The sequence below is a fragment of the Sitophilus oryzae genome, unplaced genomic scaffold (genome assembly GCF_002938485.1).
Source record: "Sitophilus oryzae breed Bouriz unplaced genomic scaffold, Soryzae_2.0 scaffold_119_pilon_pilon, whole genome shotgun sequence".
Lineage (NCBI taxonomy): Eukaryota > Metazoa > Arthropoda > Insecta > Coleoptera > Curculionidae > Sitophilus > Sitophilus oryzae.
The window spans coordinates 222,860-245,096 of NW_022145837.1; the positions used below are offsets into that span (position 1 = coordinate 222,860).

Sequence of the window (22,237 nt, forward strand, 5' to 3'; positions counted from 1 at the left end):
ACCAAAGCAAAGTTGCAAATTTATAGAAATAATTTCGAATTATTCAAGTGCAAAGCCAGTGAAACTACAAGAAAATATGGTATTGATACTCATTTTCAAGAAAAAAGGCAAAGAAAAGTTAAAAAACATTTTGATGGAGCTGCTGTTCACCGATTTCCAAACCGAGAAAAAATATTTAAAATTGAGATTTTCAATAATATACTAGACACAGTAATATCTCAATTAGATACACGTTTTATTGGTATGTAAAATTGAATATATCTGTCATATATTCAATTTTCTAACACCAACATTTTTATTACATGTTGATGAAGCAACTTTATTACAAAAGTGTGACGAATTCCAAAGAAAATATTCAGATATAATAGGCCCTAGTTTTTCACTTCAATTTACTAATATTTACCACCTAGTTTTACCTCAACTAACTCAAGCATGGACTGTTCACCAATTATGTAAGGAAATAATGAGCAAATATGGAGTCCCAGAATGCGACCCAACGGAAGTATTTACAGCAATGTTATTATTCTTTACAATTCCTGTCACTTCTGCAGCAGCTGACAGGTCATTTAGCAAATTAAAAAAATAAAAATTATTCATAAAAAAATAATAAAAAATTATTTAAGAAATAATATGGGCCAAACTCGACTCCGACATTTATCGCTAATAGCAACTGAAAACAAAACCGCATCAAGCCTGGATTTAAACGGAGTCATTGATACTTTTGCCAAAAACTAAAGCTATGAAAAGATTTTTAATGTAATTGTTATTTAGTCAGTTGGTAGGCCCGAACTTTATATAATAAACCCTCGAATCTTCTCTATTTCGTTTTATTAGCCAAACCTACACCAAGTATTAATTGTAATTTATGTTGTTACTGTTTAATATTTTCATTACCTGGCCCTGTGCGGTGCACAAAAAAGAGCTTAAGTGGCTTAGCATTTTTAAAGTATTTGTATATTTCATATTTTTATTTGATAAAACCTAATCAGTTTACATAGCAGTGGGGCCCCATCTTTTAATTTGCCCCAGGGCCCTTGGTTACCTAGCTACGCCACTGCTACAATTCCTGTTCGTATGGTCGCCTAATAGAGAGTTGTAGTCATTTCCGGTGAAACTGAAAGTGACCAAAAACAGTTGAATACGTCAATCAATCCTAATTTATGTCATAAACTAACATACCAATCTCGTTTTTTTTTATCTGAAAAAATAAAAAAGTTATAGGGGTGAGCCACTTTTGAGACGCACCCGGTATAATGAAATTTAATTTTGAATTTTAGTTTCCGCAACTTTAAAAAATTGCAATATTGTTCACTTTATTTATATTTAACTGGATTTAATTCACACGTTCTTAACAAACCTCGAAAATAATAAGTAGGCAGTTAAAATAGCACAGGTCTGTTTATAGTAAAATTTAACTATTTTTGACTCGTGTTTACTATTAAATCTATTTGATTTTCTCATTACTCCCAGCCTGTTAATACCTTTTAACCGGAAGGTTTATTTTTAATAAATTAAACAAATGGATTTGCTGCAACAATAAACCACTTGACAATAAATTATTATTAAATAAGATTAGATGTAGAAAAAAACTTAAAATAGCGTATTGTACTTGAAACCGTTTCAAAGCCTCGAATGACTAGAACATATTTCTAGGTAATAAATTATTGGGGATTTTCAAATATCTTTAAGAAACTAATTTAGTCCTCTTGGGAACATAAAATTAATTGATTTACATGTGTAAGATAATCGAATGACTGTACAAAATATTTTTCTGTATACAGGGTGTCCCGATATTCCGGGGATCTAGAACTACTAGATAAGTATTTTTGGAATCAAAAGAAATTTATTGGAATTTACCTCTATATAAAAGTGCTTCGTTTGTCCGTTAGAAGGCATCAAACTTTAAAAAATATGATATTTTAAAAATTAATATTCCGATTTGAATGAGATTTGGGGTGTTTGTATTAGTAATTGTACATATTATATTAGTATTATTAGGAAGAATATTTTCCAACTTCATCGACGACTGATTTTTTTCGTAAAATGGTCCTCCTTGTATTCACTACATTTTTTGTCTCTTTTAAAAAAATGCCATACTTATCGCATAGTTTTTGGGAAAAAAATTTCGGAGAATTTTTTTCCGAAACAAATAGTATACAAATACGAAAAATGTCAACTTTTGACATTTTCGAATATGGTTTATTCGAAATTGTAACATACGATCCATAACGATATTTAATTCAAAACACCAAGAGTCTGGTATCAAATTATTCACAAAAAATAACCGCAACCTTTGTTCTATTTGAAAAAATTGAGGTATGATCAAAAATACGATTTAGGCATCCTTTAACCGGCCAGGACAAAACACTAATAACATTACACGATCAAATATATTGTTCCAAGGCTCCTTGATTAAAAATTAATGTTTTTGGCACTCTAGATTGAAATTTAAAATACGATGTTTTTTTAAGCGAATATGTCAAAAGTTGAGATATAATAATATGTCATTCTATTCAGAGTGACAGTTTTTCTATCGGATAAAGCTTTGAATAAGAAGACTAAGAAAGGAGCATATTAAAAATCTTAGGGCCACCGCGATGGGCCTCAAATATGGCCGACTTTAATTCCTGTTTATCAGTGCCGTTCTAATTTTATTTAAAAAATGTAAAACTATGATGTAGGGTAGACGTGGGGTAGACTCAATATTTTTTTTTTATTTTACGTTGTGAATAAATGTAGGTAGTTATTAAAATTGTTATAAAAATATAAAATTCTAATAAAAATGGATAAGTTATAATAATTATTTATAACCATAAACATCCAATACGTTACTGAAGCAGGTAAGTCAAATTGACGTATCTAAATTCTTTGACATCTAATCTTTGACAAGTAGTAAATAAATGCAAAAATGCAAGAAAAAATATATAATTAGTTAATTTAAGTGAATTTCATAAATGATCGGTTTACTACACGTATGTATATTATATAGTCACTTACTAGCGAAAAGTTGTTCCATTATTTCACTCGATTTTTGCCGAGATCTACCGCACGCTACACAACCAACTATTTTAGAGTTTTTTTTCGATAAATCGCGATAGTGTCACTGTTAATTTAAGTTCTGCCACAATTTCCATCTAGATTTACTACCTTTATACAACTATCAGTAGTAGAATAAATAATAAATAACATAAAATAAGCTCCGTAAAGACTGACAAATCCACAAAATTTCAAATCAAATTCAAATGTGTCAAATGAATCGTCAAAAAGAACTGTCAAGGATCCCCACCCTAGAGTGCTTTTTCCGCCCACCATGCATGAATACATGGATAGCATTATGCTCCTTCCTTAGTCTTCTTATTCAATGGAATAAAGTAAAAAAATACCGAGGATGTCATTTAAAAATCAAAACTTGTAGTCATTTCCGGTGACCGAAAATAATTGAATACGTCAATAAATCCTGATTTATATCACATACTAACATACCAAATCTCATTTTTTTATCTAAAAAAAAATAAAAAAGTTATAGGGGTAGGCCACTTTTGAGACACACCCGGTATTATTAAAATAATAAAACACAAATTAATACTTTTTAATTTCTCAGTTCTCATTCGATTACCACCTTTTTCTTTGCTTAAAATATAGTAAGTATAGCTATAAAAAATTATTTTAAGTAGTACTTTATAACGTTTCCTTATCGTTTAATATATTTCTAACCAATAAATTAGTAAAAATTTAGCTCGAACTCATATTATAGGGTATATACAGGGTGAGTTTTAAATAAGTGCAAATATTTTTAAGAGTAGTATATTTCGACCCCAGAAATGAAATGAAAATTTGAAGTTTTTGAAAGTTTTTTTTCAATTTTTAGTTAAATAAAACATAATATCTTCATAATATGGTAACATAGGTAGTACCACCCTAGGTGGTGGTACTTAGAATAAATTTACAAGAGAGAAAACCCAGAAAAGATCAAGCGGTTTTCAAAATTTAAACGAAAAAACATTTTTTTTAAATATTCAAAATAAAATGTCTTGGTTATTTTGTAGGTACTTATTTGAAAAACGGTAAAGAGAAAATATGTTTATTTTATGGAGATTCTACCAGCACTGAACATATTTGCACTTGTTACGATGTTCCTTATATTTCTCCAAAAAAATCCTTTATGGGTATTTCGCCGCTGCACTGAATTTTATCACGTACTAAACCAATGAATACAGAACAACAAACAAAAAATGTAATATACCAAATACCATGTGAATGTGATAAATTTTACATTGGTGAAACATCTAGACCCTTAAATGTTAGAATTAAAAAACATAAAGATTATTTAAGAAAGGGAGATTTACACAAATCTAAGATTTGTCAGCATGCATGGGACGCAGGGTATAGAGTAGATTTTGATAACGCCAAAATTATAATGAAAGAAGCGATAGCCTCTAAAAGAAAAATAAAAGAGGCTTTTTTAATTCAATCTAATAAAAATAAATGTATTGCTCATGCATCTGTAGATGTTAGTAATGTATGGAAAACGCTTCTTTGATTTTAAAGAACATAACATAAATAAACATAACATACGTAAAATTTAAAACTAATCATACAGGAAGTTTGGGGCTTTTTGGTTTTACCTTATTAAGTAATTGTTATCAGGTAGTAATTGTTAATTTTGAAATTTAACTTGATAAAATGTAATTTTAACAGAACGTCAACGGTTTCTTGTAGACGTATCTGCTTTAAAAAAAACTAAAGTGTTCTCATAATAGTTTGAATTTAAATATTTTAAATAGTTTTTTTTCTTTATTCTTAGTATTTTTTGCTTCTGACGACCGAAAAAGATAGACTTTCCGAAATGTTAAGTATTTTTTTCTTTGTTAGGCAATTTTTTTATTACTGTAAACAAAACTTCTGACAAGCAGTGTCCGTTTAGGTTTAACGCAGAAGTGTTTACAAAAAAATAACTATTTTATTTTGTAGATTTTTCTTGCAGTGCAGTGGCGAAATACTCATAAAGGATTTTTTTGGAGAGATGAATCCGCTACATAGGTATAGACGTTCCTTATATTACCTACATTAATAATTTATTGTATATAGGCGCAAAATATGAGACTAATAAGTATCACATCAAATAAATGGGTTCATTTGCAGAATACATAACTACAAACATAAAAATATGTTTTTTATAAAATTTACCCGAACTTTTTGATTTGCTAGTGGTGTTAATTTTGATTGTTGTTATTTTTAACTACCACCTAGTTGTCACCTAACAGTTTAAATAAAAATTTATCATAAAATTTATTAAATCTAAAATCTTTTAAAATATTTAAGCCTTTTTATTAATGATTTAATTATTTTCTATATATTTCTGAATAAAGATTTAACAGATGACTTAAATTTTAAGCCTTAAGTCAATTTTTGAAAAATGACTTAAAATCAAATGACTTAAATCATTAAAATGATTAAAATCCAAGTCAAGAGTTGACTTTTCTGTGAGTTTGCAGCTCTGTAGGTATGTCATATTTTTGAAATAGATTTTTTTAATCAAACCGTCTAATTTTTTAAATTAATTAGAATTAATTTATACAGGATGTCCCATTTTCGTGTGTTTTACAGCGTTTTAGTGTCAGTTTAGTCTCAAATATACAAATTGTAGAATTTTTAAAAATATTTAAAATTAGCTTGTTTATTCCTGTAAGAGGGGATTTTATAAAACCCACCCCCAGAAAAATTGCAGACATTTTTTGAAACATTTTAACGCAGCTTTTAAAAAATGACTTAAAATGAAATGACTTAAGTCAATAAAATTATTTTTTTCTGTGTACCTACTTGTAGCTCTGTATGTGATAATTTTGAAATAGATTTTTACAATCAAACCGCCAATTTTTTAAATTAATTAGAATTAATTTATACAGAATGCCCCATTTTCGTGTGTTTTGCAGCGTTTTAGATTCACTTTAGTCCCAAATAAAGAAATTCTAGAACTTTTGAAATTATGTTGTACCCCCCAAAAACATTGCAGAAATTTTTTTAACTGATTTTTAAAAAAATATTTTGGTTTTTGTGAAAACTTACCCCCGTCATGAGCCTGTCCGCTCCCGTGCCCTCCTCATCCTTGAACACGATGTCCCCGCTGTAGTTCGGCTGCAGATCCCTGAACCGCGAATCGTTCTTGCTCACCTTCCCCTCGGCCGCCCCGCTGGCCGTCAGCGTGTGCTCCGGCACGTTGGGCACGTGCTGCTTGAACACCAGCGGGGTCAGCTTCTTCGGTCCCCGGCGCTTAAAAGCTCCCCGGCCAGGTCCGCATCCCCTAACCCAGCCGCTCAAACCCACCAACACCAAGAACAATGTCAGCACGAGCCACTTCAAACTCATTATTATCGCGCCGAAATCATATTAACTCGAGAGTGCACACAGTTATCGAAACAGGTAGTATATTCGCGATGCGAGAGCTTTACTACGGCACGCCGGTTTTGTAGGAAGATGCTGATAATAGCGATGATAGTAGTACGGATGGTACTGAGTGGTTGGAGGTGCTAGCGGTGCTTGTGGCGCCCCCCTCCATCGCGCCACACGGGCCGTGAGCGGAGTGTGCGCGGGGATTGGCCAGCGGGCGGTACTTGGGTGCGCGAATAGAGGGTACGAAAGGAGTTGAGGTACTGCGGGTGTGACGTAGTCGAGCGCGAAGAAGCGGTCGACAACGGTGGTACTTCCACGGGCCTCCGGGTCTCGACCTCGGACTAAAAGAGTTAAGAAGCGTTTACAGCAGTTGAAAGCAGAGCTGCAACAAGTCAGTTTCAAAAAAACTTTAAATCATTTCTAAAATCAAAATGATTTAAAACTCAAGTCAATTTCAACATAAAGTTATTTTTTATACAAGACGATAATGCAATTTGATTGTCGTGTATAAAACAATACACCTCATTACACACACAAAGAAAACAAAGTCCTCCTACACTGGGTGCCTGCTCACCAAGGGATAGAAGGCAATGAAAAAGCAAACATGTCAATGTAGTATTGAGCAATAAGAAGGATTGGAAGAGCGAAACGCTTGCCCAGCAGTTAAAAGACCATACCATAACTTGGTATACTGATGCTTCCAAAACCAATACGGGAACAGGGATCGGAGTGTTTGGGCCGAGAGCTAATTACTCCGAACCAATGGGCACTTACCCTAGTATCCTACAGGCAAAAATCTACGCTATCGAGAGATGCGTACAACTTATCTTAGATAGGAACTATCGGAAACAAGAAATAGCCATCTTATCTGATAGTCAAGCAGCGTTAAAGGCGATCAACTCAGTATCAATCAATTCGAAATTGGTCAAAGAATGCATAGAGAAGCTGAATAAATTAGGCAAAGAAAACAAAGTCCTCCTACACTGGGTGCCTGCTCACCAAGGGATAGAAAGCAATGAAAAAGCAAATAATCTAGCTAGGAAAGAAGCGAACACTCCACTAACTGGACCAGAACCGTTCCGCTTTCCAAGTGGTAACCAACTCAAGGCGGAACTCAGGAACTTGGAAGATTCCATCCGCAACCTGGAATGGAAATCTTGCAATGGTCTAAAACACTCGAAGAAGTTTCTGAGGGCTTATGATCAAGAAAAATCACAGATCTTTCTGAGTAAGAACAATCTTCGGATTGTCACGGGGTTTTTAACAGGACACTGTCTCCTCAATGGACACCTCAGTAGATTGAAACTAAGAAGAAACGGCGAATGCAGATTCTGTGGGAAAGATGGGGAAACACCAGTACACCTCATCACTGAGTGCGCCGAGACGACAACCATTCGTGCCATGAATTTTGGTACGACTGATATTGGAGATGGAGAACTACCCTCTATAAAACCGTCCCAGATACTGGCTTTTGTCAAAGCCCTGGGACTGTATGATGAGTTATGATTCAAGAAAGGGGGACACAATGGATCTGTAAGGTCGAAGTGATTAACCCCCCTCCCACTCATTCTAAATTCTAAAAATTCTACACACACAAGTTACACCTCGAATCGTTCATGTATTGATTTAAATGATTGTTAACTTCTTTATAAATAAAGCTAGTGAGCCTTACAAATGCATTTAAACTATGTTTTGAAGAGTTTTAGAGCTACTAGTATTTATGGAAGTTAGCAATTGTCGATTTTCTGGGTACTATACAGGGCGGGTCTTGAATAAGTGCAAATATCTTCAGGGCTGGTAGATCTCGATAAAATAAGCATATTTTCTTTCTATCGTTTTCCAAGTAACTCCGAAATAACCGAGTTATATTTTACTTTAAAAATTTCTAAAAAAAATATTTTTTGCTTAAATTTTCAGGACCACTGGATCTTTTCGGGTTTTTCTGTCTGGTAAATTTAATCTATTACCAATGTTGCCGTATTATAAAGAAATTATGGTTTTTAACTAAAAACTAAAAAAAAAATTCAAAAAAATTTTCAAAAAATTCCAATCTTTTAAAAAAAAAATTTAGAATATAATCGTATTACTGGGGTGATAATCGTGTTTCTGCGGTCAAAATATACTACCGCTAAAAATATTTGCACTTATTTAAGACTCGCCCTGTATATCCTTTCAAAAAAATCGATTTAGTTATTTTTGACTTATTACTCATTTTTTACTTAAAATTTATAAAGAGCCGTCAATAGGCCAATTTCAAGAGCATCTTTATTCTCTTTAAATATTATTATGTATGTAAAAAAATCTGAAAATTTAAAACCCGTTTTTTCATCCACCAGTATAGTTTATTTTATTTTACAAAGAAATAAGTTGGTACAACTGGAACGCATAGCAGGAAACTCTGGCAGGAAATATTTAAAATTTGATTGACAAGATGACAAGTGATTACTTCAAAATATTGTGAAAAAAACTGTATAAAACTGAAAAAAATGTAATCGAGTTATTTTATTTAATAAAACCGGTATGTGTTAATACAAAACAAACAAGAACAAGACACTACATACCAAAAAAATATAAAAAAGAACTATTTTTTACTTTCAACCTTTATGAAACTACCCGCATTTATGATTATATTTATCAATATAACTTATGTACAAATACAAATTTGTAATATTCCACAGGAATAAATAAAACATAGGTAAATAAAACAGACTATTTTATTAATAATAACACCTACCAAATTTTATACCTTAAAGGTTGATTAAATTAAAATTAAAAAATATTAAAAGGTTGAATTAACTTTAATCTTAATTTTTTTAAACCAGTACCTTTTGACATTACTTTTCTGCAGTACTAAAATCCCTTATTTACCTATCGTGTGATGTCGATATTTTACAGCTACTCCAGTTTTTAGTATGTGTTTAGTTTGATCCTTCTACCATATACGAGATGCACTTATCTACGACGAGATAGTATACAAACTTTAACGATGGCAACTCCATTGGTGTATAAGACTTTCTGCCTGGGCAGCGAGTATTAACCATAAACTGTGCTCTGGGTCATAATAATCACAAATTAAGCAGTTTTTATATGGCTATACAAAGCAGATTCAATGCGAAATATTTTCTTGATATCCTATTCTGCAGAGAGGAAACTGTATTTTGACATAGTAAAAATATTAAAAGTTTCTCCACTTTTGGCCGGTACTGTATGTTGCGCAGTGGCGGCTCGTGGTTATTATTGTAGGGAGGTCAATATCTAAAAATATTGCGTCGATTTTTTTTAAGACGCGCCCAAATTTAATTCGTTTCTTACAAGGTACTTGTACGTTTAATTAAAGGGAAATAAATCTAAAAATAAATACAAATTGTGTTAAAATGAAACCTACCCTTACATTTTTAAACAGGTGGTCTAGTGCAATTTCACTAAAAACCCAGTCAATGTTCTTTACACAAATTTTCCACGGAAGGATTTAAAACACACTTAAATAATGTCACTAAAATATAAATAGATATATACACATACACGTTTCTAAAAGTTTAATTTCACATTTTTTTATATTTTAAGTCAATTCTTTCTCTAAACGTTTTTCGAAATTTAAGCAATTGTTTTTTTTTAACCGCACGATTTTCCAAACTAAACACCATATGTTGTATATTTGAAAATATCTATTCCAGAATCAGACATCATTTATCCAAAACCAGAAAATTATGAATTATTACCTACACATAATTTCGCGCTGCATCTTAAAAACCCTCGGCTACGACAAAGCTACGGCAACTAAAACTAACATTTTTTTCGATATTAAAAATTTAAATATTGATTTATATTAACTAAACCAAACATTATATGCGATACGCGATAAACGATACAAAAACCTAGATTGTTTTATAATTTGAGTTTTTATATACACCCGCAAACGGCGAAATTTGTCCAGCGATATGACTGAAATCCTGTAATATCGAAAGGAAAAAATTGAAATAAAAATAAAAGTTCTACACCCTGTATCTCCAAACGAGGCATTTAAGGAAATAAATTTATACGAACTTTTTTAGTTATTTTTATCTGTATATCACCCTATATATTTATTACGACCTTTATGGGGATTCAGAAATACTAAATTATAGTAAAAATAATAAGGATGCATATTAGTAAAAATAATATGCATCCTGTATGCTATTTAGATACGCATATAAAAGTATTTTACTTTTTAATTTAAAAACAATTAAAACTAATTGGTACTACAAAAATGCATCTCGACAATATATTTTTTGGTTTGTGTTTTTAACAAGCTTATTTATGACAATTTTTATTATTTTTGGTTTCACACATCATGACATAACAAGAAAATTCTACTAACAAGAAAAACAAAAATAACAAACCGCAACGTAAATTTAGCAATATTAAAATCCAATTATTAAAATTTGCTTGTTTTTACAATGTATACGTTAGTTAAACCGCAAGAAATATAACAAAAATATACAGGGTTCCTCGTTTTATGTGGCACATTTATACGGGGTTTTTGATTTTATGAAGAAGAAAGTTTATGAAAAGTGTTGAAAAGAGCTTTATGATATTTGATCTTCGGTAACACACTTATTTCACGAAATAATAAAGAACCTATTGTTTACTGTTGCTTTGTATATCTTGGATACCTTTAATTTGTACAGCAAAATATGTTTATTAATATTACTTTTCTACCATTAGTCTATCTCAGAGTTCACAACTGGCACACTACTGCAACACTAGAAGAAATCTTCCGTCAACTGGACTAGATCAACAAAAGATTGAAAATAGATGGGGAATATCTTAATCATCTAAGATTCGCTGATCACATAGTCCTAATTGCCAATAATCCCGAACAACTACAAGCACAAATAAACGTACTAAATAATACAGCCAGCAATATAGTAGGTCACAAAATGAATTAGCAAAAACTAAAGCAATGCACAACAAAATAGTAAACAAAAAAGACATTCTAATAAATAATACAATACTGGAAATAGTAGAAGAATACATATATGTATTTAGGAGAATTAGAAGAATACATATATTTGGGACACAGCTCGGGATCTCTACTACCAGTTTTTAAGTAAAGCTATTCTCCGTAGCATTTTTCAATTTACTTGAACACTCTGTATAATACAAAAAAGTGGAACAAGTACCTTTATACCTCTTGTGATTATATCTCTCGATTTATCTAATAAATATCTAAATAATAATAATCTCAAAAATTGGAAAGTAATGGTCATTAATAAAGTTAAAAACACAAAAAAGATAACGCAGCTGTTTATATAAACTTAAAAAAACGCTGGAGTATGTTTGAAATTAGATCAGTAAAACAGATCAGATAAAATTACAATTAATTGTATTAAACCATCAAAAATAACGTTGTTATCTTAACGTACAAACAATTCACTCCTTCTTAAAAAAATGATGTCAAAAATTTTATAGTGATGGGCACTACGATTCATTTTAGTGAATCGAATCGATTCAATTTCTCATAATGAATCGACTCTTACGATTCGTTGATTTGAATAAACTACAAACGCATTTTGCGTATCTCTTTTGCGTCTAAGACACTCGAAAAAGTTCCTCAGGACTTACGACCGAGAAAGATTTTTCTTGATTTAAATAAAAACAATCTTCGGATTGTCACTGGGTTTCTAAGAGAACACTAGGGGCAAAGGCTCAGAGCAAAAACACATACAAAATTCATCACAGAACTTCAATACGCTGATGACTGTGCTCTAGTTGCAAATACGTTACAGCAATTGCAATGTTGAACACATATACGTGGGCATACGAGGCTTTGGGACTTCGATAAGCTGAACATCGATAAAACTAAAATCATGTGCACTCCACCGGCAGATCACAACAATGCTATAAAAATCGCAAAAGAACTATTGGAATATGTATAGGAATTCAATTACCTCGGCAGTTTGATTTCGGAAAAGGCCAATATCGACTCTGAAATTCAGCACAGGATTAGCAGCGCCTCAAGAGCATTCTGAAAATTAAAAGACAGGGTTTCCTACAATCATGACTTAAGCAAAAAAATGAAACTTGTAGTGTACCGAGCAATAATAATTCCCACCATGTTATATGGAAGAGAAACCTGGGTGCCGTACCGCCGACACATAAACGCATTAAACAACACAGTTGCAACAGAGACATCTTAAACAAGTCTTAAGAATAAAATGGTTCCATCATGTCTCAAATGTATCGATCCTTGAAAAAGCTAACTGCGAGAGTATTGAAGTCATGATTACAAAGTCCCGCGACCAAAGATGGGCTGGTCACGTATGCACAGTATAAGAAAACCGCATACCAAAATCTCTGCTTTACGGTGAGCTTGTAGACGGTAAGAGGAGGCCGGGTGGACAGCTCAAAAGGTACAAGGATGTCTTCCACGAAAACTTAAAGGGGCTTAACATGCAGAATGAGTGGGAAAAAGCAGTTCACAATAGAACGGAATGGAGAAGAATTGTAAAGTCAGTTAACAGCGACAACCAAAAAGTAGAGAGGCAACAAAGCAATGAGAATTTTGAATGTCTGGAGTGCGGTAGACAGATAACCTCACGTATCGGGCTTTTCTCAGAAAAGTTCATGAAAGAAAACGCCTTGCGTGACCATCTTCTGATACGTGTCAAATACTCGTCAGCGATTAATGGCAGTATGTACCCGATAAGCAAAATGTATTCCTGGAACATTGCCAAAACTTCGCAAAGCAAGGTGTAACATTGCTTTTTTCATTGTAGCGAGGTTTATGCAAGGTGGCAGGGTAGCTTAATCTTCCGCCAAATTACATTGCAGTGCAAGGTTGAAAACACAATATTATTGAAACGCTGCTAATGTAACGTTCAGGAAAGTACTAATTTGAGATGTATTAGTAATACTGTTAATTTTACGTCAATACAATATTGGTAAAATTATATTGTACCTATGTTTCAAAATTTATTATCCATTAAACTTTCTATTTTGTTATAACTTATTAAATGACTTATCGCTAAAATAATATAGCAAAAAATAGATAATGTTTGTAATAAAAAAACCATTTCATTAGCAACATTAGCAATTTTATGTTAACAATAATACATCAGTAATAGGTTATAATCAACAGAAACATTAATGGGTATTAAATTGTAGACTTTCAGATAGGTATAATATACTTTTACTAATATTGTATTGACGAAAAACAAACAATATTGATAAAAATATACATATCTCTATATCCATTGACTTATATATTTCTTATTCAAAAATATAAAAGGAAAGTATAACATTAAATATATGTACAAGGAAAAGCAAACTTATATTTTAATTGATTTTTTGGATCTTTCATATTTTGTTTTCGCATGTTGAATTCATGGTTTCAAATTCCTCTTCGGTAAAGTTTTGAAATCTATATCCAATCATTTCTAAAGTAGTAAAAATAAAAACAATCAGTTGTAATAAATAAAACAATGAGTAACTTAGTAAGTTTTTTTAAATTAATTTATTGGAAACGCTGTAGAGAGGGGGCGCTACAATCAATTTTTTGCCCCGGTTCAAAAAAATTGTAGATCCGGGGCTGCTCCGGGGAGACCACGTTAAAATAAACGCCTCTTGGGTGATGTGGAAACAACTACACATTTTCAATAATTAAAATTAATTATTCATAAATTAATGAGCGAATTAACGATACGCCACTGTTTTGTGACAAAATTGAAGAAACTAAACTAAAACTAGTTTTAGTAAACCCTAATCGACATTTGATTTCGAAAAATCGACTATACGTAATATATCATATTTTACACAAAATTGTAAAATTTCCAGGGATTTCGTGCCTAAACGGTTGACTTTAGCGAAAATTTTTATAGAACCTTTTGTATATGAAATTTTATTCTCTTTAATTTTGCTCTCCTCAAATTTTTGCGAAAAACGCATAGTTTTCGACATATTTACAAAATACCGATTTTGGGCGCCATCTTGGCAAGATGGCGGCGCCGGCGGCAAGTCTGGAAATGTGCGTTTTATGGATTTTAGTTAGGCACCCCCAAACCTATAAACCTGCAAAGTTTCAAAACTTCCGGACTTTTTTCCAAGCAAAAATCCCCAATGACTGTACTATACTGCATGGTAAAAATTGAGACACTCAAGTAGAAAACCACTTAAATCTGTATCATTGTAAATAATAATTACTATATTTACCTTTTTAATTTGGTCAAATACTCTACTGATAAAACATTTAATTGATGTGCCTATACCACTAATAATTTTATTTAATTTTTTCTTGGCTTTAGGTCAGGTAAACAATGAGAAAAATGTTTTTTACAAATTACATTGACGTTTCGACCTGGTAGGGTCTTTATCAAAATTTATTACTTGAAAGTAGATTTCGGCGCATTGTTTTAGTTTTTATTTTAATTTTTATTGTTTTCTTTTTACAATTTTATCATTTTCATTCTTAGTGAAGAAAATAATCCAATATTGGTATCAACACACACATAACATAAACATATCGATACAGTCGTCACAATTTTTGTAAAGAGACGTACACATTGAAATGGATTTTACAACACTGTGTTACCACTAATAATTATCGTAGTACCAACACATTACCTCGAGAACAAATGTATCATACTAAACTGAATCGTGTATAATATAGAAAAAAAGGATAATAATGTACTGGCAGACCCAGCTGAAAAGATGCGAAATCACTAAAATAGCCTGTTAGTTTAACTGCAATCAATCTATAGTAATAATAACGATGTCAGTCTATGTTTACAAGAGATTGGAATTTGGCGGTTTACATACTGGCTATTCAAATATAACTTGTATCTTCGATTTAAACAGTATTTACACTAAATGAAAAATCTACATATATTTTGTATCTAAAAATAGAGTACACGGAAGAGAGATAACTTTGTTTGATGTTATTAATTTTAATTTGAGCATATATTATGTTAGATATAAATATATATATATATATATATATATATATATATATATATATATATATATATATATATATATATATATATATATATATATATATATATATATATATATATATATATATATATATATATATATATATATATATATATATATATTATATATATATATATATTATATATACTCAAGTAGATACCTTTTTTAAATGTAGAATATGGAATTCTTGACCAAAATTGCTTGAATTCATGAAATATATATTTGTCTTGGAAAGATTGCTATATGATTTGGAGAAATAGAATCGTTTGCTCCAAAATCATAAGTATTGAATTACGCGTTTGACAAATTTAACTTGAATTTCCGGAGATTTTTCATTTTTATGATTTTGCGTCAGTATATCCTTATTATTTGATATAATCTAGGTGGATGTGGATATATGTATTATTTAAATATTTTTTAATTATTCCAGAATTAAAACTAGATATAAAAGTATAATTATGTGGCAAAAATTAGCTAGATGAAATCAAATGCTTAAAATGCTTCCTTTACTGTTCACTACAATAAATTATTCTCTTTTCAAAAGATCTTTTCGTGTTAAAAGGCATATGTGGAGTTCTATTTCGAAAAGCAGCCACAATAACTTCTCTCATGTTGTCGACAATGGTTGGTCGAGTTTTGTAAACACTGTCTATAACAGACCCCCATAAAAAAGTCGAGACTAGATAAATCTGGAGCATTTGATAATTCTATTAAATGGTGAATGTACACTGCAGTCACTAAATAAATAATAGAATCAAATCAATTCTCTCTGATGTAAGATAAATTTCCATTTTCGACAAATTTCTGAGAATTTTTTTTTGTTTTAACTGACACAAAATGATAACTAGTTGTTAAGGTTTAACTAATGTCACAGCTATGTTGAAGTAACGTCAGACATATCACCATCAGCCACCTAGATTTTATCAAATAATAAAGATCTATCTCAAGCTATAAGATCTATCTCATATCTATAACTCTATCTTAAGGTGCCCGGTGGCGTAGAGGTACAGGCTCTCGTCTACCAATCTCAAGGTAGTGGGTTCGAATCCCACACCCGGCATTGCATCAGCCGACTATTTTTATTAAAATAAAAATAGTTTGGGTGCCTAGGTCGACTCAGCCTTAAATGAGTACTTGGGATTCACAATCCTGAGGTAATAATAGGCGATTGAAGCGTAGTGCTAGCCACGTTACCTTCCTTGTATACCGAACGGCTCTAGTATCGCAAGCTGTACCTTGCTACTCCCAAGGCGTTAAACGCTATATACGGGAGCTATTATTATATTATAAAGATCTACTGACACTAAATCATAACAATGAAAATATCAAGAAAAATCTTTGTTGGATGGATAGGCAACCTTAGTAGTATTTTGGAGAGACATGAATTACCAATTGAATATCGGAATAATATACTGGGTATTCCATTTGAAATAAAAGAGTAACTTGCTTTTAAAAGTGACCAGTGTTCAATATTAATTTTGTCTCTATCTTTTTGGGTCATGTTTTAATTTGATTTAAGGTACATAGTTAATTTAACTAAATATTTGGCAAAACCGGGAAAATTCCAGTTTAGGTAGTTTTTATTGATTATTTGATTTTAATTATTATTCTCTTTATTTTTTGAAAATTTTAAATATGTCAAGAACCTTGCATTTTAGTCATATACTTCTCTAATAAAACTCACCTTTATTTTTCTCCTGGAATCCGAAAACCAATTAACATATAGGGTGTTCCATTACAAAAAAACAAAACTTTAACGTATAACTTTTTTGAGGGACATCATGTAGAACCCTCCATATTTTTAAAAAATATTCTAAATTATATAGCCTACATATGCTCACAAAATTTTATTTCGTCGTTCTCTTTAGAGCTTTCGTGTCGTATGAGAGGTGTCATACTATATATTTATAAACAACCAGCGTGTACCCGCGACTTCGTTCGCGTCGAATTAATCATTTGTAATGCTGATGATAAAGCAAAGCAAGAATTTCCATTAACATACAATCTGGATAAAATTTTCTCACATTTATGTCAGCATGAGAAAAAACAATATGGCTATATTATTATATAACTTGGTAATATTTGAGAGGTAGTTTCGTCTCGTTAGAATTTGACTTTCGATAGTTTAAGCAGAATCGTGGTTCATCATTTACCCAACTTTTTGGAATACCCTGTATGACCTTATAAAGAATTTCAAAATATGTAAAAAAAAACATAATAAACGATGCGTGGCCGAGCGTTTTCCCGAAAGACTACCCGTTTTTTAAATAACAAATATTGTAATATTTGAGGGGAGTTTTTGCCCTTTTGTAATTTGAGATTCGAGAAACCCCTCCTTATCGAACCTCTACACTCCACAGACAATCCGTTTGCCAAAAATCAGCTTTAAACGTCAAGCAGTTTAAGCAGAATCGTGATTACTCAATGGTCATATTTTATGAAACACCCTGTATAAATTTTTAAAAAATCTTAAAATATGTAAACAACAAAATAAAATATACATGTTTAAGAGTTTTTCCGAAAAACTCACCGGTTTTTAAATAAAAAATATTCTAATATTTGAGGAGTGGTTTCACCCCCTTAGAATTCGAGTCCCTTTCGAAAAATCCCTTCTTATCGAACCTCTAACCCTAAAGTCAATCCGTTTTCCAAAAATCAGCTTTTTACGTCAAGCGCTTTAAGCAGGATCGTGATTAATCAATAACCAGATTTTTTGAAACACCCCCTTTTTCAAAAATCTTAAAATATGTAAAAAAAAAATAAAATATACGTGTTTAAGCGTTTTTTTGGAAACTTGGCCGTTTTTTAAATAAAAAATATTGTAATATTTGATTTTATTATTTCACCACCTTGGAACTGGAATTTCGAAAAATCCCTTTTTATCGAACCTCTACACCCTAGAATCAACTGGTATGCCAAAATTGAGCTTCTTACGTTGAGTGGTTTGAGCAGGATCGTGATTAATCAGTATGTCAGTCACTTAAGGATTTTATATATTAGTATAGATGTATTAGTATAAATATATTGTCCATATTAATATTTTAAACACAAGTTTTCCATTACATTTAATTACTGTTTTTTTTAATTATAATTAAAAAAATAGTAAATGCTAATGGAAAACTTGCCTATGTTCTAATCATTTCCCTGTGCATTTTTAAATGTTCTTAACGACCTATGCATGCATTTTTTCATAATCGTATTACAATAATTAAAGAATAATTCTGTTTGTATGGATATTCGACTAATGATTTTTTAGTATGAAATAAGTATAATTAGTTCTTATTATCGTCAGCTCTTTCTTGTATAGTGGTAACAAAAATGGTTAAAATATTAAACGATTACTTTTTATCTTATAGATTTTATTCATTTTTATCATCTTGTACCTACTTGGTTTATTTCTTTATAGGTCTCAGTGTTGCACTATTAATATTTGAATTTTTCCTTTATGTGTTCGTCGACAAATTTCATAAAATTAATACGTACTTGAGCATGATACTTTTAATTACGGTGAGTACTTGATTCGTTACTTCTATCTTTCTATAGTATTAAAAGCTATTATTATTTACCTATCGTGTAATGTCCTTATTTTCCAGCTACTCCAGTTTTTAGTACCATCATCATCATCATGTCCGCATCTTCTTCAACATTTCCACACAATTATGGTATACCCTCCCTCACATACTTAGATACTCTGTTTGTAGTTGGGCCCATTTTTGTCTATATGTACACACACCGGAAAAGTCTAGGGATATTACAATTTTATCCAGCCATCGTAAATAATTTTATTATTTGCATTTCTGATATAATAAAATTAAAATAAACAAATAGTTTACAGAACGTATTGGAAATAAAAATGCGAAATTTACCGAATTTTTCAAATTTACCTTGATTTTTATTGAACTCAAAAAAATACACACATTTTTTTTTATTCTAAACTGCGAATTAAAAAATAAAAGGTATGGCCTCCTCTACTGTTCATTACAGCCCTACATCGTCTCTCCATGTTCTTGATCAGGTTGTCGATCTCACTCTTGAAGTACAGCCTGCCACGCTGCATTCACGGTCCGAACCAGATCCCTACGAGTTTCACGAGGCATACCCATTCTCAAAATTCTTCTTTGGACCGCGTCCCATACGTGCTCGATGGGGTTGAGGTCAGGAAATTGTGCAGGCCAGGGTAAGATGTTTAATTGATGAGCATTGATAAACTCACTTACCGCTCTGGCTGTATGAGGCCGTGCATTGTCATGCATGAGAATGAAGTTTCTCCCAAAATCATTGGCATATGGTAACACGACAGGCTCAAGAATTAAATCACGATACGTGATTCCTATTAGAAACTTTCAAGAAAAACGAGATCGGTTTTTCGGCCTAACTGGACTCCTCCCCAGACCATAACTGTTCCACCTTGATAAGGGTGTACTTCCTGAAGATGATCCAACCGAATAAGATTTCCTGGTTCTCTCCATACCCTAAGCCTTCTCGAATCCGGATGAATTCCAAAGCATGACTCATCCGTGAAGAGAACATTGGCCCATTGTTCATTCGACCACTGAACATGATCTTGAGCCCACAAATATCGTACCTCTCGATTTCCTCTCGTTAAGGGTTGAGCTCTCTAGGGGCGTCTTCTTAAGTTGACCTCTCTTAATCTATTGCGAACAGTGTCAGGACTAACGGTTACATTATGTGTTTTCTGGAGAATTAAACTAAGCTCTGGTGCTGTAAGAGTCGGTCGGCGTCGAGCATTTAATTGTAAAAAATGATCTTGCTGAGGGGTGTAGTAATGCGATGTCGCCTTGTGTGCCTTTCAGCAACATCACCACTTTCACGGTATTACTTATTACTTAATCGCGATATTACTTACATTTTGAGTTGTATTTAATGCTCTAGCTACCTCGATTTGGCGCATTCCAGCTTCAAGCATACCCATGGCCCTTAGCTTTTCGTCTCTGTTAAGATGTCTACGCTCCATAATGTCGTTTAATACTAAACAGAGTTATTTGAATGAATTCTGGCCAGTTATCAAAAAAACATAGCCAGTACAGGTTAAATTCGAACAATTGATGCTAGGTGCTTTTTATACATTTGACAAAAAATGCACAAACACTTCTACAAATATCCCAAATTTAGAAATAACTAGTGTGACTACTTCGTTTCAATCGAAGTAGAAAGAGTCGGTCTACAAATATGTGGTTGTTTATTCAAAACATTTATTTTTAACTTTAATAAAATTATATCCCTAGATTTTTCCGGTGTGTGTATTTCCTTATATGATGGTTCCATCTCAGGTTTTATCCCTCGTGGGTACCATGCTGTAATTTTTGTGGTCCATCTGTTTCCATCCTTTTTACCCAATGTCCTGACCATTGCCACTTAAGGAATTTGATTCATCTATTACATTATCTATTACCTGGATCTTTTGTCGTATTCACTCTATTATTTCGGTCTTTCTTGGTTATTATTCTTGGATACACTATTGCGTGTTGTGCGACCTGCAGTTTCCTTATAATGTCCGTTTTAAATTTCCAGGTTTTGCATGCATATGTGATGACTGATAGTACACATTGGTCGAATGTTTTCTTCTTTAGATAAAGTGGTATTTTAGATTTGAATATGATTGAGTTTCTTCCATAAGTACTCCATGCTGGCTTAATTCTTCCCCTAAAAATATTTGCACTGTTTTAAGACTTATCCTGTATAAGGCCTATCTATGACTCAGAAAGATGAACTTAAACAATACCAATGTTGTAATGCAATGCATAAACAGTACGTTAGAGAGTTGTAGCGTTGGTCTTAGACTTGGTGACAAACCTCTTTTAGAAAATGTATAATTAATAACATTTAAGACACAACAGAAAGAAAATTCCACTTCTCCAACTCCCAGTGGACGACATACCAAGAATTTACAACTTTGAGAAACACCTCACCGTAGTATTGAGTAATAAAAAGGATTGGAAGGAAGAAACGCTTACTCAGCATATAAAAGACCATACCACAACCAAAGCAGGGACATAGATAGGAGTATTTGGGCCGAATACTAAATACTCCAATGGGCACCTACCCCAGTCTCATTCAGGAACTATCGAAAACAGGAAATTGTCATCCTATCAGATAGTCAAGCAGCACTAAACGCGATCAACTCAGTAACCATCAATTCGAAGTTGGTCAATGAATGCCTAGAGAAGCTCAACAAATTAAGCATAGAAAATAAAGTCCTCCTACTCTGGGTGCCTGCTCACCAAAAGATAGAAGGCAATGAAAAAGCAAATGATCTAGCTAGAAAAGGAGCAACCACTCCACTAACTGGACCAGAACCGTTCTGTTTTCCAAACGGGAAACAACTGAAAGCGGAACTGAAGAATTTGGAAGACTCTATCCGTAACTTGAAATGGGTGTCCTCCAACGGTCTAAGACACTCGAAAAAGTTCCTCAGAACTTCCGACCGAGAAAAATCAAAGGTTTTCTTTGATTTAAGTAAAAACAATCTTTGGATTGTCACGGGGTTTCTAGCAGGACACTCCTCAGCCAACACCTCAGTAGGCTGAAGCTGAGAAACAACGGCAAATGCAGATTCTGTGGGAAAAATGGGGAAACACCAGAACACCTTATCACTGAGTGCGCCGAGACGACGACCATTCGTGCCATGAACTTTGGTACGGCTGACATTGAGGATGGAGAGCTGATCTCTGTGGAGCCGTCTCAGATACTGGCTTTTGTTAAAGCCCTGAGACTGTATGATGAGTTATAACGCAAGAAAGGGGAATACACAATAGCTCTGTAAGGTCGCGGTGATTAACTCCCCTCCTAAACATTCTACATTCCACAAGACGCAATAGAAGTAGAAAAAAATAGCGAATTACGATGCAGGATC

At 32.4% G+C, this 22,237-nt stretch overlaps 2 protein-coding genes across 3 annotated transcripts in view; one reads left to right on the top strand and one right to left on the bottom strand.

The window, feature by feature from the left end:
* Nucleotides 1-6,556, bottom strand: part of LOC115891803 (sonic hedgehog protein A) — a 147,605-nt gene extending 141,049 nt beyond the window's left edge. Inside the window, exon 1 of the mRNA XM_030912363.1 lies at nt 6,067-6,556. Coding sequence (XP_030768223.1) covers nt 6,067-6,366 — 300 coding nt within the window. The 5' untranslated portion in view covers nt 6,367-6,556. The remainder of the gene's footprint in view (nt 1-6,066) is intronic.
* Nucleotides 1-22,237, top strand: part of LOC115891804 — a 40,997-nt gene that overhangs the window by 6,039 nt on the left and 12,721 nt on the right. Inside the window, exon 1 of one of the 2 annotated variants that reach the window (XM_030912364.1) lies at nt 18,818-18,870. The exons of the other annotated variant lie outside the window; for it this stretch is intronic. Within the exon in view, the coding sequence (XP_030768224.1) occupies nt 18,853-18,870 (18 nt within the window). The 5' untranslated portion in view covers nt 18,818-18,852. Of the gene's footprint in view, nt 1-18,817; nt 18,871-22,237 lie in introns of those variants that run through there. 2 annotated transcript variants of the gene reach the window in all.